The following is a 14,046-nucleotide window of genomic DNA, read 5'->3' as shown; positions in this document are numbered from 1 at the left end:
CTGAAGCCAGAGTGTTTTGGGAATGCTAAGGAACCCACGGAAGGCCAGTTTAGACTGGTACAAAGAGCACAAGGGACAGAGGTCCCTGAACGAGATACCCCCAAAAAACCCCAGGACTTAAAACCCTCCTGAGAGCTGAAGCAAATCTGAGATCAACAGCGGACCCTGAACGACCTGTGCACAGGACAGAACTCTCATCCACCCTTCCCCCTCTTCTTGTTACGTTATACCCAAGCTTGGTCAGCCTTGGGTTGTGCGGGAGTATGAAAGTGGGTTAGGGCATGGGCACTAAAGCTTTCTTCCTTTCTCTGAGTGACGTGGGGAGCACCCCACACTCACCGCTGTTATTTTATTAATAAAACTTTAAAACTTAGTCACTTGGTGTGCTCCTTCACCTCCTCCCTTAAAGACCCTGCAGCCTCAGCCTGATCACCTAACGCCCCAGGCAGATTGGTAACATAAATCTGTCACACAGCTCCATGCAGCTCAGGGAATATATCCCTGATTTACAGATTAAAAACATAAGAACAATCATATTGGGTCATATCAATGGTCCATCTAGCCTAGTATCCTGTCTTCTGACAGTGGCCAATGCCAGATGCTTCAAAAGGAATGAACAGAACCAGGCAATCACCAAGTGATCCATCTCCTGTCATCCAATCCCAGCATCTGGCAGTCAGAGGCTTAGGGACACTCAGGGTTTGTGTCCCTAACCATCTTAGCTAATAGCCAATGATGGACCTATCCTCTATAAATTTTTCTAATTCTTTCTTGAACCCAGTTATACTGTTAGCCTTCACAACATCCCCTGGCAATAAGTTCCACAGGTTGACTGTGCTTTGTGTGAAGTAGTACTTCCTTTTGTTTGTTTTGAACCTGCTGCCTATTAATTTCACCGGGTGACCCGTGGTGCGTGTGTTATCTGAAGAGGTAAATAACACTTCCTTATTCACTGTCTCCACACCATTCATAATTTTATAGACTTCTATCATACGTCCTCTTTGTTGTCTCTTTTCAAAGTTGAACAGTCCCAGTCTTTTTAATCTCTCCTCGTATGGAAGCTGTTCCATACCCCTAATCATTTTTGTTGCCCTTCTCTGTACATTTTCCATTTCTAATACATCTTTTTTAGATGAGGCCACCAGAACTGCATGCACTGTTTGAGGTATCTGTGTACCATGAATTATATAGTGGCATTATATTTACTCTCATATTATCTATCCCTTTCCTAATGGTTCCTAATATTTGGTTACCTTTTTGACTGCTGCTGCACAGTGAGTAGAAGGTTACTTGCCTGTAATTGCAGGTTCTTTGATGTGCAGTCCCTATTTGGATTCTAAACTTGGATGCCAGAACAGTTTTGTAGTAGCATCCTTTGACATGCACATGCATCGTCCACTTGTTCGCATCTGAGGCTATAAGGGGCAGGGTGGGTGCATCTCCCATATCCCTCTTACCACTAAGCAATGTCTACAGCAGAGGGGATGGAGCGCAGATATTGGAATCCAAGTCTCAAAGGACCTCCAGTTATAGGTAAGTAACTTCCGCTTCTTCTTTGAGTGATGGTCCCTATATGGATTCCAAATGTGGGCGATTAGCAAGCAATGGAAGTGGGTGCGTGGACTCACAAGAAGTTAGTCTGTAGGACAGTTCCACTGCTGGGGCCCTGGCATAGTGAGCAGTAAAGATCTGGACAGAGTGCCACGTGGCCGGCCGGCGAATGTCCTGCCAGGGTACATCCTTTAGACAGGCCAATGTGGCAGCGTGCGCCCCCGTGGAGTGAGCTGTGACTCCAGAAGGCGAGGATATGGGATTGTGTAGCATTCGGAGCAAGAATCCTTGAGGGACTGGAGGGATTCATCTGTTCTGTCATCAAAAAGTTTTTGGTTGTCAAAGGGGAGGTCCTCAAAAGTGGTATGGACCTTCTTAGGGAACCCAGACAAATTGGGAGAGGGATAGCTCAGTGATTTGAGCATTGGCCTGCTAAACCCAGGGTTGTGAGTTCAATCCTTGAGGGGGCCATTTAGGGATCTGAGGCAAAAATTGGGGATTGGTCCTACTTTGAGAAGAGGGTTGGACTAGATGACCTCCTGAGGTCCTTTCCAACCCTGATATTCTATGATTCTATGAATTGGACCCAGGAGTCTCATTGGAGTAGAACGCCGGTCGCCAGCAAGTGTGGTATGGTGTCGGAGGCATTCATGGCTGCCTGGAGATTCACCTTGTTGATCAGTTTCCTTTCATCCAGCAGCGTCTGGAAGTCTTCAGGCTCTTCTACTGCCAGACAAACAAGAAGACTTCCAGAACCTGGAGTAAGTGAGAAAGTAGTATTTTGCCAACAGGGCCTGGTAGTTGGCGATATGGAATTGGAGTCCCATAGAACAGTAGACTTTTCTACCAAAAGGTCCAGCTTTTTTGCCACCCTGTTCAAAGGAGTCGACTTGAGATGATGTTGGCAAATGCGTTTGGGTGCCACTTGAAGTACCAGCAAGTTGGGGGGCGAGTGGGTGAAAAGGAAGTCCGTGCCCTGAGATGGGACAAAGTGTGACCTCTCTGCATGCATAGGAGTAGGGGCACAGGAAGCTGGTGTATGCCTGACCAACTGCACCAGTTGCAGGATGGCCTCATGGATGGGGAGTGCAGTCAGGGAGGGTCCTGGCAGTTGCAGAATATCCAGGAGCTGGTTTTGTGGGTCCTTGACCTGCTCCACTGTGAGGCTGAAGGCTGCAGCCACTTGCTGAAGCAGGTCTTGGTATTGTTTCTGGTCATCTGGAGCGGAGAGGGAAGGTGGGATCAGGACCTCATCCAGTGATGATGAGGCTCCAGGAGGGACTTGTGGTCCTAGCGGCACTATGTCTTTCTCTGGTTTGTTGTAAACAAAGGATGGCATGGAGTGGGCAGGCAACAGCTGGTAAGATGCCATGGTAAAACCCTGTGGTCCTGGTACAGATCCCAAGGAGGCCAGCAGGGCCAAGCATATGGGCCCCGGGGATATCTGGACCACAGCTCAGCGGTAGGGTCATATACTGGAGGATAGGGTGGTCAGCCCCTAGGATTCGGGCTGCAAGATTGAGTAGGTGAAAAGGAGGGATCCGGCTCTGAGAAGCACCCAGATTTGGAAGATGGGTCTGCTGGGGTGGAGCCAACGGTACAATGCAGCGGTAAGAGGGAACTGGAGCGGCATTGACCCACACAGCCTCAGATGCGAACACGTGGATGACGCATGTGTGGATCAATGGACACTACTACAAAACTGTTCCAGCTCCAGCACATGGCACATGTGCACACCCATCTTTGGAATCCATATAGGGACCATTACTCGAAGAAGAACAGATGTTTTCAGAGAACTATCCACAGTGACTTCAAGATCTCTTTCTTGAGCAGTAACAACCAATTTAGACCCCCATCATTTCACATGTATAGTTGGGATTATGTTTTCCAATGTGCATTACTTAGCATTTATCAACACTGAATTTCATCTGCCATTTTGTTGCCCAGTCACCCAGTTTTGGGAGATCCCTTACAGTCAGCTTTGGACTTAACTATACTGAGTAATTTTGTATCATCTGTAAAACTTTGGCACCTCACTGTTTACCCCTTTTTCCAGATCAGTTATGAGTAAGTTGAACAGCACTGGTCCCACTACAGATCCTTGGGAGGCCCCAGTATTTACCTCTCTCCAGTCTGAAAACTGACCGTTTATTCTTACCCTTTGTTTCATGTGTTTTAACCAGTTACTAATCCATGAGAAGTCTTTCCCTCTCATCTCATGACTGCTTACTTCGCTTAAGAGCCTTTGGCAAGGGTTCACATCAACGGCTTTCTGAAACTTCAAGTATACTGGATCACTCTTGTTCACATGTTTGTTAACCCCTTCAAAGAATGCTAATAGATCAGGGAGGCATGATTTCCCTTTAAAAAAGTAATGTTGAATCTTCCCCAACATATCGTGTTCATCGATGTGTCTGATAATTCTGTTCTTTCCTGTAATTTCAACCAATTTGTCTGATACTGAAGTTAGTCTTACTGACCTGTAACTGCCAGGATTGCCTCCGAAGCCTGTTTTAAAAACTGGCATCACATTAGCTATCCTCCAGTCACCTAGTACAGCAGCTGACTTAAGAGTTAGAATACATACCACAGTTAGTAGGTCTGCAATTTCATATCTGAATTCCTTCAGAACTCTTGGGTGATCCTGGTAATTTATTATTGTTTAATTCGTCAATTAAATAGTAAATTACACAAACTTTGAACTGCAACATATTTTCAAGAATTCCCAAAACAGCTACATTCTGGAGAAGGTGTGGAATTAAGAGCTAAGAGCTCTGGAATTAAGAGCTATGATGGATACTGCTGGGAATCGTCAGATTGTTTTCCAAGAACAGGAAAGAACCTATTACTTACATCAGGGCTCTGTTGCTGCAGAGTGGCCAGCTCCCTCTGGTAAAGATCTGCTGCAAATGGATAAACCTGTGGTAACTGAGCCTCTGGATTCAAAAGTTCTTCCACAGTCTTCTCTGCAATACCTATTTGGATTGCAGAATTAATCCTTGCCACTGCTCCCAGCCCTGGAGATTAAAGGGAAAGAGGTCACAAGACGTTAGAAGGGCAGAAAGCTTGTACCTCTGTTATAAGAGCATTTCTACCCACCCAGTGTGGAAAAGACTTTTGCTCTGTGGGCACCCTAGGTGAAATACCACCCATGAGGAAATCAAAGCGAGATGGGAAGAATACATTCACTCCACTGTGTGAATTACTGGGTGAAATTATCTGGCCTACGTTATGCAGGAGGTCAGACTGATCTCAGTGGTCTCTTCTGGCCTTGAAATCCATTATTCTAAGGTAATTTTAATATCATTTTATATCAGTCAATTCCAGCAACAGCCTTTGTATCAGGAAAATAAAATAAACTAACCTAGTTTCAGAGTAAATTTTCAGAAGGGCAACATCTCTTTAGCAAGTGCAAATTAAGTAGTTACAGAATTTGGGTTTAAACCTGCAATTAACTGTCTCCTAATCTGATACTAGAAAGTGGCCAGAATTGCAGGAAGACCATAATTTTTGCCTCAATATGAGCAGAATTGCATCCACAATGAGGATCACCAGGTAACCTCAGACTCTGCCCCAATAAGCTACTAGGATTTCCTTCACAGACCCAGGACCCAGAGATAGGTATAAGCTTTCAAGTACAGAAGTCACTTACAGTGGACACAAGTTTCCTAAGTGTATTTTAAAAATGTATAGGTTAAAGAATAACCTATATTATAACGTGGGTTATAAGCGCTATTCTGGGGAGACTAAAAAGAATCACAGATGCTGGCTTTCTGCAAGCTTCTCACTAGCCCTGAGGTGTTTATAGGGAAGTCACAAAGAATCACAAGAGCTGATAGAAAAGGAGTACTTGTGGCACCTTAGAGACTAACCAATTGGTTAGTCTCTAAGATGCCACAAGTACTCCTTTTCTTTTTGCGAATACAGACTAACACGGCTGTTACTCTGAAACAAGAGCTGATGTTGGTGTTCCAACAAGGGTATAAATGATACATTGCCTCAACCCTCCGATCACCTCCACTAATTCCTCAGCTATAATCTCTGCTGAAAGGCTCCTTACTTCGCTGGTACTGTTGTGCTGCACTGTTAGCAGCGTCCACTCCAGGCTGTAACTCCTCCTTCTGCAGGGGGCCTGCCAGGCCAGTCTGTAGAAAAATAAATCACACACAAGGAAAAAAAAATGTTGACCCTCTTGTGACTTTATTCAAACACAACAACACAAACAGCAGCTTCTCCCTGTGAAATTTTACCTATGTACAACCCTCTGCAAACCGTCAGAATTCAATAGATGTAGGAGAGAGAAATAACAAACCAGATATTTTCAGTGCATGTGGTGAAAGAGACAAGGTTGGCTTAAGTCTGATGCCTTCTATGAGACTGTAGGTGCAAAGCAGCTCTAGAAAATTGAGCATGGGGCTAAGAGTCAGGTAAGTCTCCATATGGATCTTTGCCATTAACTTGCTGTGAAGCCTTATACAAGTCCTTTAATTTCTCAGATTCCCCATTTGCAAAAATGGGAATAAATGCCAGACAGAAGCTTTCAAAAATAGTTCTCCTTCTTTGATTATATATAGGGTGACTATATTTCCCAAAGGGAAAACAGGCACCACATGGGGCTTACTCGAGCCCCTTTCCCAGTGCGGAGCTGGCCTTAGGGTTCCCTCCATCCCACGTGTGTGTCACTGCTTGCCCAAGCTCCGTGGGACTGGCTTTGATGCTTCCTCCCCTCACCAAACATTCCTCCACTCCCCACTAGGGGGGCATGCTCCACTTTTTTAGTAAAACTGGATATTTGTCATGTTTGTTCTTGCCAACTGATGATCAGCTGGCAAATGCAAATGGGACAAATGCCCAGTCTTGCCAAAAAAAATCATGACGCTTGGAAGAGGGCTTAAAAAGGGGACTGTTCCACCCAAAACGGGATATACGGTCACCTAATTATATCATCTTGTGTGATTCTCATTTCTGGGTCACAGAAACATGGCAATTGCTATACTGGATCAGACCCATAGTCCATCTAGTCTAGTATCCTGTCTCCAATAGTGACCGGCCACCAAAGCTCAACTTCTTAGTACAAGACAGCTGAAACTCTAAGCTCTCAAGGTTTTTTCCAGCTCTTAAGGGCAATGTTTTTAGCCATGGATGAAAGTCAACCATTTCTACTGATGGTTATTCGTTTCCCCTAATCTCCAAATACTCTCATTTCTGGTGGGGCTCCTCTGTATTCCAGCTGTCAGCTGGAGAGAAGTTAATAGTTAGGAAAGTCCATTATGAACCTTAAGAACTGCAATGTTCAATACTGATGCAGATCACCAACCAAAGTGACATCACAGATTAGACATCAGCCTGACAAGAGAACACATGCGCTCCTTGGTTGGGCAGATCTGCTTGGATGATTCAGCAAAAATTCTAGTCCAAAGGGCAAAAAACAAGATTGGTAGTATTGTTCCCATAGCATAACTCAGAGGCTCCCGTATTTGGGAAGCATCTCTATGAGCCAGTAACCGCAGTCAGATCCACAGGGTAGAAATTGCTGCCCTTCTTCAGAAAAAGCAAGATGAGCTGTGGGATGATTCTTTGCATTTACTTCTAGGATGCTAAATTCCCAAACTTGCACGATGGGACTGAATTCTCCTAATCAAAAAGGCAGTCTTCAAAATAAGATGGTGTAAAAAGCACTCCAAGAGAGATTAAAAGGGGATCTCTTTCCATGAGGTTTGTAAGGACAACATTAAGATCCCACATTACATGGGATTCTCTAACATATAGGTAAGTATGTAGTCATCCCTTTAAAAATCTAGACACCATGAGATGAGTAGGGTCTCTTGTACTTGTACAGAGGTATCTCTGTCAGTAGCACTCAACTTGCCAACAGCCAGACTGTCAGATGTGGCAACTGTCTAGATGAATTTGACCTTGATATCTGGAGAGTCTGGAAGTGTTACAGGAGGCTAAATAGACATCCTGAGATCTGTTAATCAGAACTGCCTCAGCCAATATGGAGCTTCAGGATTAGCATGACTGCCTCCTGCCTATTTTCGCTTATCACCCTGAGAATCAATGGAATCCATGGAAATGCATACATGAGACCTCACTTCTACAATATGAGAAAGGCCTCGTAGAAGGAAGCTGGGTTCATGCCCCTCGAATCAAACAACTGGACACTTTGTCATCTCTGGAGGTAAACAAGTCAATAACAGGATTTTCCTTTTGGTGAAATACTGATGTAATGATGGAGCTCTTCAGAGACAACTTGTGGCTAATGATGGATTGTCTACTTAGGAAGTCTGCTAAACTGTTGAGGCTCCTGGAGATGAAGTGTATTGGAGTTACCCTATTTTGACATAATGTCCATATCTTGATAGCCTCCTGACATGAGGTGATGAGCAGGTGCTTCCTTGTTTATATAAAACATTTGCAAATGTGTTGTCTGTGAAAATCTGCACAGTGGAACATGGAACAGGTTGGAATGACATGTAAATTAGTCTGATTGCTCATAATTCTAGAATACTGATGTTCAGAGTCATGTCTTTTGGGTTTCAAGTTCCTTGTATCTGGAAGTGGTCCAGGTGTGTGCCCCAACCTGTGCCTGATGCATCTCTGATCAGTGTCTTTGTAGGGGGAAGTATAGAGAAATGTACCCTTTTCCAAATATTCTTGGGGTCTGACCACCAGTTCAGCAGCTACAGAATGTGAGCTGGGACCACAACTCACATGATCATTTGATGGTGAGATGATACACTGATCTTAGCCAGTCCTGTAATGGACACAAGTGAAATCTGGCTAGCGTTGTCATACACATGCAAGCTGACGTGGTCAAGAAGTATGCAGGGTTGAGTCTCTATGGGAAGAGGGGGAAATCAATGCAGGAAACTATGTCTATTCCAGTCTTCAGATCTCCCTTGCCTCAACAAGGAAGCCATACCAGTTTTCAGTGCTGAGGTGGGAGTCCATAACGAAATGGTCTTTGATGGTCCTGAATCCTTTCCTGATGGTGCTGTGCAATTTTTGCAGGTACCAACACAGTAGGCCCTGTGTGCCAGCCAGCAGAGGCATTGGCTGACTGGGACCTAGAAGAGACTAGATCCATCTATGAAGTCAATCCTCGCTCTTCAGGATCTATACTCTCTCTCATTGGTTGTTCCAAGGGATATAACTTCAGATGAGTGTTCCAATAGAAAAGAAATGGCAAACCAAGCAACTATCTAGCACATGGCTCTCACTGAGACCCAAAAAAAAAAAAAAAAAGACAGTGGCCGTGGCCATCTGCTAATGGCATAAGTCTGTTGCAGGATGGCTATGCTTCGAAGCCCAAGGGCTTTGAATCCACCATTTCTGGCCCAGATAGGGGTGCCAAGTGCCAAGGAAAATTTAAATTTAAATCTGTTTGGGTTTATAACACAATTAAATAAAAAAGGAGGAAACATAAAACATAGATAGGGAATTAACCCTATCTAACTAATTAATCTGCAAGAAAAAGATTCAGCTAAGGGGTAGCATGAAGACACCACTTGTTCCATCTTGCGTCCACCAGCAGCGAGAGCGCTGAGGAACACCTATGGCTGCTCTGCCCTTTATCCCTCGGGTGCAGAGGCACAAGGACATACATTGCGCAGGCACAGCCCAACAGTGCTATTAAAAGATTCTGATCTCACATGCACACATATACCTTAGAGTGGGATCCAAACTGACACATACTTGAAGAACAATTCTATATTACTTGGAGCTTGCTGCAAAGGCTAAAGACCTTTCAGTATCACTGTCAGATATCTCAAATTGGGAATTACTGGGCACTCATGAAGCTAGTCATCCATCTGAATGCTGGCTTGTGAAAATGCATGTGACACGATTACCTTGGTACCTAGTGCTCTGAGCCTCAGTTTCCCCTCTTCTGGCTGAAGGCATTTCAATCTCCCACTCTTGGCTAGGCCAACTCCAGTGCTTCTTACTGGCCTCTCGCCAAATCATAAACCCATCCCCTTTTCCCACAGTAAACAAAGAGTCCAAAACAATCATAAAACAATCATTCAACAATCTCAGGCTGGATCATCAACCCAACTCCAGGCTCAAAAATTCTTCCACTCCTTATGTTGGGGGGAGAAAGATTTCACATCACCTTCCTCAATAAGCCTGTAGGGGTTCAGCCCTCCTTCTACTCTGAGTTCCTGCTCAGACACACTGTACAAGCAGCAGAGGTTCACCTTCTCAGACCCCTTGCTTCAACTCCCTCAACCACCTCCACCTGCCTGTAGGCCTTTTCCACAGCCCCTTCCTTGGCTCCTTGTGTTTGTGCATGTGTCTCTCTCTCTTTCTGTTTTCCTTTGGCCCACTTCAGAGAGCCTCCTAGCACTCTCTGCCTCCATCTGGCTCTATTGTCAGGAGCAGGAAAACTCTTCTACATGTCTCTCCCTGATCCTAGTTCTCTTGCAGGTCTCTTCCCCTACCAAGTTAAGCAGGCTCTTCTCTATTATAGAAAGCCTCAAAACCCATCATGTGAGCAGGCAGATCATTAGGAACAGGTAGTCCCACTGCCTTAGAAGGCAAGCCCACTCTGTGACAAGAAGTATTTCCTTTCCTTCCTCAGGACAAGAGATCTGTGAGATAGACATGGGACAGAAAGAACATGGAGCAGTCTCAGGCTTGGTCTACACTTAAAAGTTAGGTCGACATAACTATGTCGGTCAGGGGTGAGAAAAAAATGCACCCCTGACCAAGACAGCTAAGACAACCTAACCCCAGTGTAGGTGGAGCTAAGTCGACGGAAGAATGCTTCCATCAATGTAACTAGTGTTGTTCAGGAAGGTTATGTTCCTACACCAATGGAGAAACCTATTCCATCAATGTAGCTGCATCTACATTATGGGGTTGTGCCAGCATAGCTATTCTGACATAGCTAGGCTAGTACAGTCTCTGCAGTGTAGACATAACCTCAGTTTCCTTCAATATCTGCAAAGAAGTCTCTACTTACTTCACTAAGAGGTTCTTTCTAGTGTTGAATAGCTTCCCAAAATTTATGAATCTCCTGGAAACCCTGAACAACAAACTCTGCCAAGGCAGAGTCTCCTTTCACAGGTCAATAAGCCCTCTGCCCATCCAGGTCTGTTAGTCCAAAACACCAACAGCAGCAGCTGTGGATGGTAAACCCTTTTTTGGAATTAAAGCTAGCAACAGTCCCCTGGGATCTAGAGCACAATCCTGTGCAACCAGCTGCCTTCTCCATGACACTACAGCCTGAACCACAAGAGCGCCATATGGAAGGGACAAGTGGAAAAGAACAGACTATCCTGGGGGAAAACACCTCTCACCCTCACAAAGACACACATTCTTAAAACACCACTCCTCTCCCTCCACTCCACCAATGGTGGCAGTCTTGATCACCCACTTGTCTCCTCTTCCCAGAAACATATTTGCTTTTTCTTTCATAATGCCCCTTTATGCATGGAATTCCATGCTCTCAATGAGCAGATCTGAAAGGTTACTACCCTGTCCTCCTTCAAATCCCTCCTCAAAATCTACTTCTGCTGGGATGCCTACAAGAAATCACCCAGTGCTTAATCTGTAAAATTGGGATAATACTTTCCTACCTCCTAAGGGCAGAGGATAGGTTAATGTCTATGAGACACTCAAATGCTATAGTGAAGAGCATTATGAATAAATCAATCTTCAAGAAGAAAACGTGTTGACCCTCCATAAGACCTATGACAGTTCAACAATTTTAGGAGGGTTGCCAATGGATTCAACCAAAATTATGCAATGTAATAATGATCTTTATCTTCTTAATGTTTGTGGGCTCACGGACTTCAAAAATGTCAGAGCTTTATTCTCAGGTTGTATAAACTGAATTGTTGCCTTTATTCCTGGCTCTGAATGTACTTGGTATCCTACTTCTTTATCATGTTAGATCTTGTAAAAGACAAATTATTAAAAATATACAGTAGTAATAATCATCCCCTCCACCATTGCAGTTCTCTGTAATAATATGCATACAAATATTACATAAACTAATATACTTTGAGGCCCTACTAAGTTTAGAAATCTACACTAATGCATTCTATAAACAGCATTCATATACAATATACATGCAAAATTCACTGAAGGTTAGGCTTAAAATAAGAAGATAACTTCAACCTTAACTACAGAAAGATTATCTATAAGGAAAAATATCATATGCTTATCTGTATCATAGATATTTACAATAAAGTACTTGCGCACTGAACATAGTAAAGTAAGAGGGCATAAAACATTATATACATATATGCATTATGTATTTATTTATATTTTACATTCATATTATTATAGTTATATACACACACTTTATATGCACTCTTCTCCTATGCTGTGATGACAGCTAAGTGATAAATACATTTATCATGCACTCTTCACTATACTAATGTTCCAGACCCTGTGCAGCTTCAAACCTGTCACAAAAATACTTCCTTTCCATATTCCCAAAGGTGGACTCTCCCCCTCAATCACACCTGTCCAAGGTCCAGAATGAGCAAGATTCAGTCTTGAACTAGGCACTGCTTTTCCATATTCAAAAATATGATTATTTTGAAATCTGCAAACTTTAAATTACTGTATAGAAGAGTTTCCCAATATTGTAGTGGGTCCCTAGGATTCACTCCCAACTCTTCAAGACCCTAAAATATCAGCCTTTAAGTTGTGAAATTTATCATTCCTGAGTAATGCCGCTGTTTCAAACTCACACTGATAAAGCCTTTACACCATACCATCAAGTATTCCATTATACGTACACAATCACAGTGTTTCTTGCACATGTGGTATGCTATTGGAATATTAAGTTTACTTTTTAAATACAAAAAACTCAACAAAATTAAAGTTTTCCAAAGTAACATTAACTCTCATATGGGAGTTTTGTGATCATCCCATATAATTAATGTGTGATGGTTTGTGGTATTATAAATACTTTCACAATGATTACATATGCTTTTCCATACCTCCCGTTTCTGCTGTCTGTCACTCAAGAGCTGCTTGAGATACCAGTCACAATTTTCTCGCTGTAATCCTCGAAGCCCCAGGGATGGTGATGTCAAAACTTCAAATAATGCTAATGCATCTCCCTGTTCCAAAGCCAGATCTACCTTTGATAGGGCTGAATGTGCTAGGGAGAGAGCAAAGTAAAGTAAGGGTCAAAAGCTGAATGTAGTGATCATTAGGCTTCTATAGCAGAGGCCTCAGAAGGCATCTCTTCCTGAACACTACTGACTGATGGTTTAGGCCTGGAAGTCTCCAGGTCAGACTCCAGAATCACTCAGGAGGACTTTAACAAGAGAAAAGAGATGAAAATGGTATGTAATACTCAGGGCACAGAGTTTAATGGGGACCCTTCACTTCTTTAAGGGGCCAGGGGTGGGACAAGGGGCAGGATGAATTCAAAATTGAGAAATACTATGAACAAATATAGCAAGGAGAGCTACTCACTTAGTTCAAAGTGCAGGGATGGAAGGAGGAGTAAAGGAGCCACACAAGTCTGAATACTCTTTATCCAGGCCTATTAGTTCAGTGGGAAACTTACTATTGACTTTGTTGACATTGCCCTGAATTTCAGCTTGAGTCAGCAGCTCTTCGTACACATCCCTCTCTCTCTCTGAATTCTCAGAGGCAGTCTGACAATGAAACAAAATTATCATCAATGCAACTCTAGAGCAGACTTTGTGGTGTGTTGTTTACAGGCCTCTTACAGTCCTCCAACAGAAAGGGCAGTGAACATAACTAATGTTCACTAATGGGGGGGGAGGAATAGCTCAGTGGTTTGAGCATTGGCCTGCTAAACCGAGCGTTGTGAGTTCAATCCTTTAGGGGGCCATTTAGGGATCTGGGGTAAAAATTGGGGACTGGTCCTGCTTCAAGCAGGGGGTTGGACTAGATGACCTCCTGAGGTCCCTTCCAACCCTAACCTACTAAGATTCTTCTATGATTCTAAAGTACACCCACATGAAGTTCTAACCCACTGCACAACAGGTCAGCAACAACTACACACACATAAAAGGGAATCCTAGAAGTGAATATCCCTAGGCGCGCCCATACACACAGAGTATAGATCTCCGGCAAACAGAGAAGGACACACAATACATAAGACGGGATGATTTCATTTAACAGCTCTGTGTGGGCACACAGAAGGAATTCCAGGACATATGATGCAGTAGATCCAGTTAGGCAGACACATACAGGTTCTCAAACTGGGAATGTTCCAAACCAAATAAATGGATATGATATTCCAGAACAGGCCATATATCTAAGTATTGCTAATTTGCCTATCACTGTGGCAGAGAGCAGCAGACAGATAGTTTGGGTAGAATTCTATAAACAGATTAATTTACAAAGTAACATACCATATGCTCACAAGCTTTTGGGACCACAGTGTTTAGACTTGGATGTGTAGTGCTTGTAAATATCAGCCTCCATACAGTAGGATTACTCACAGCCTAGGTAGACTTGCAGATTCACGAAGCAAGTTTAGTCTAGGTGAAA

At 43.5% G+C, this 14,046-nt stretch overlaps 1 protein-coding gene across 2 annotated transcripts in view; it reads right to left on the bottom strand.

Annotated features, from left to right (window-relative positions):
• IQGAP1 (IQ motif containing GTPase activating protein 1) overlaps positions 1 to 14,046 on the bottom strand; it is a 184,360-nt gene that overhangs the window by 106,573 nt on the left and 63,741 nt on the right. For both annotated transcript variants that reach the window (XM_075133296.1, XM_048865968.2), the window contains exons 9-12: positions 13,091 to 13,181; positions 12,513 to 12,676; positions 5,612 to 5,696; positions 4,405 to 4,568 (exon numbers count right to left, since the gene is read on the bottom strand). In XM_075133296.1, the coding sequence (XP_074989397.1) occupies positions 4,405 to 4,568; positions 5,612 to 5,696; positions 12,513 to 12,676; positions 13,091 to 13,181 (504 nt within the window). The remainder of the gene's footprint in view (positions 1 to 4,404; positions 4,569 to 5,611; positions 5,697 to 12,512; positions 12,677 to 13,090; positions 13,182 to 14,046) is intronic.

This window comes from Caretta caretta, chromosome 10 (genome assembly GCF_965140235.1).
Source record: "Caretta caretta isolate rCarCar2 chromosome 10, rCarCar1.hap1, whole genome shotgun sequence".
Taxonomy (NCBI): Eukaryota; Metazoa; Chordata; order Testudines; family Cheloniidae; genus Caretta; species Caretta caretta.
The sequence above is the reverse complement of the archived record's forward strand: the minus strand, read 5'-3'. Positions and strand labels throughout refer to the sequence as shown.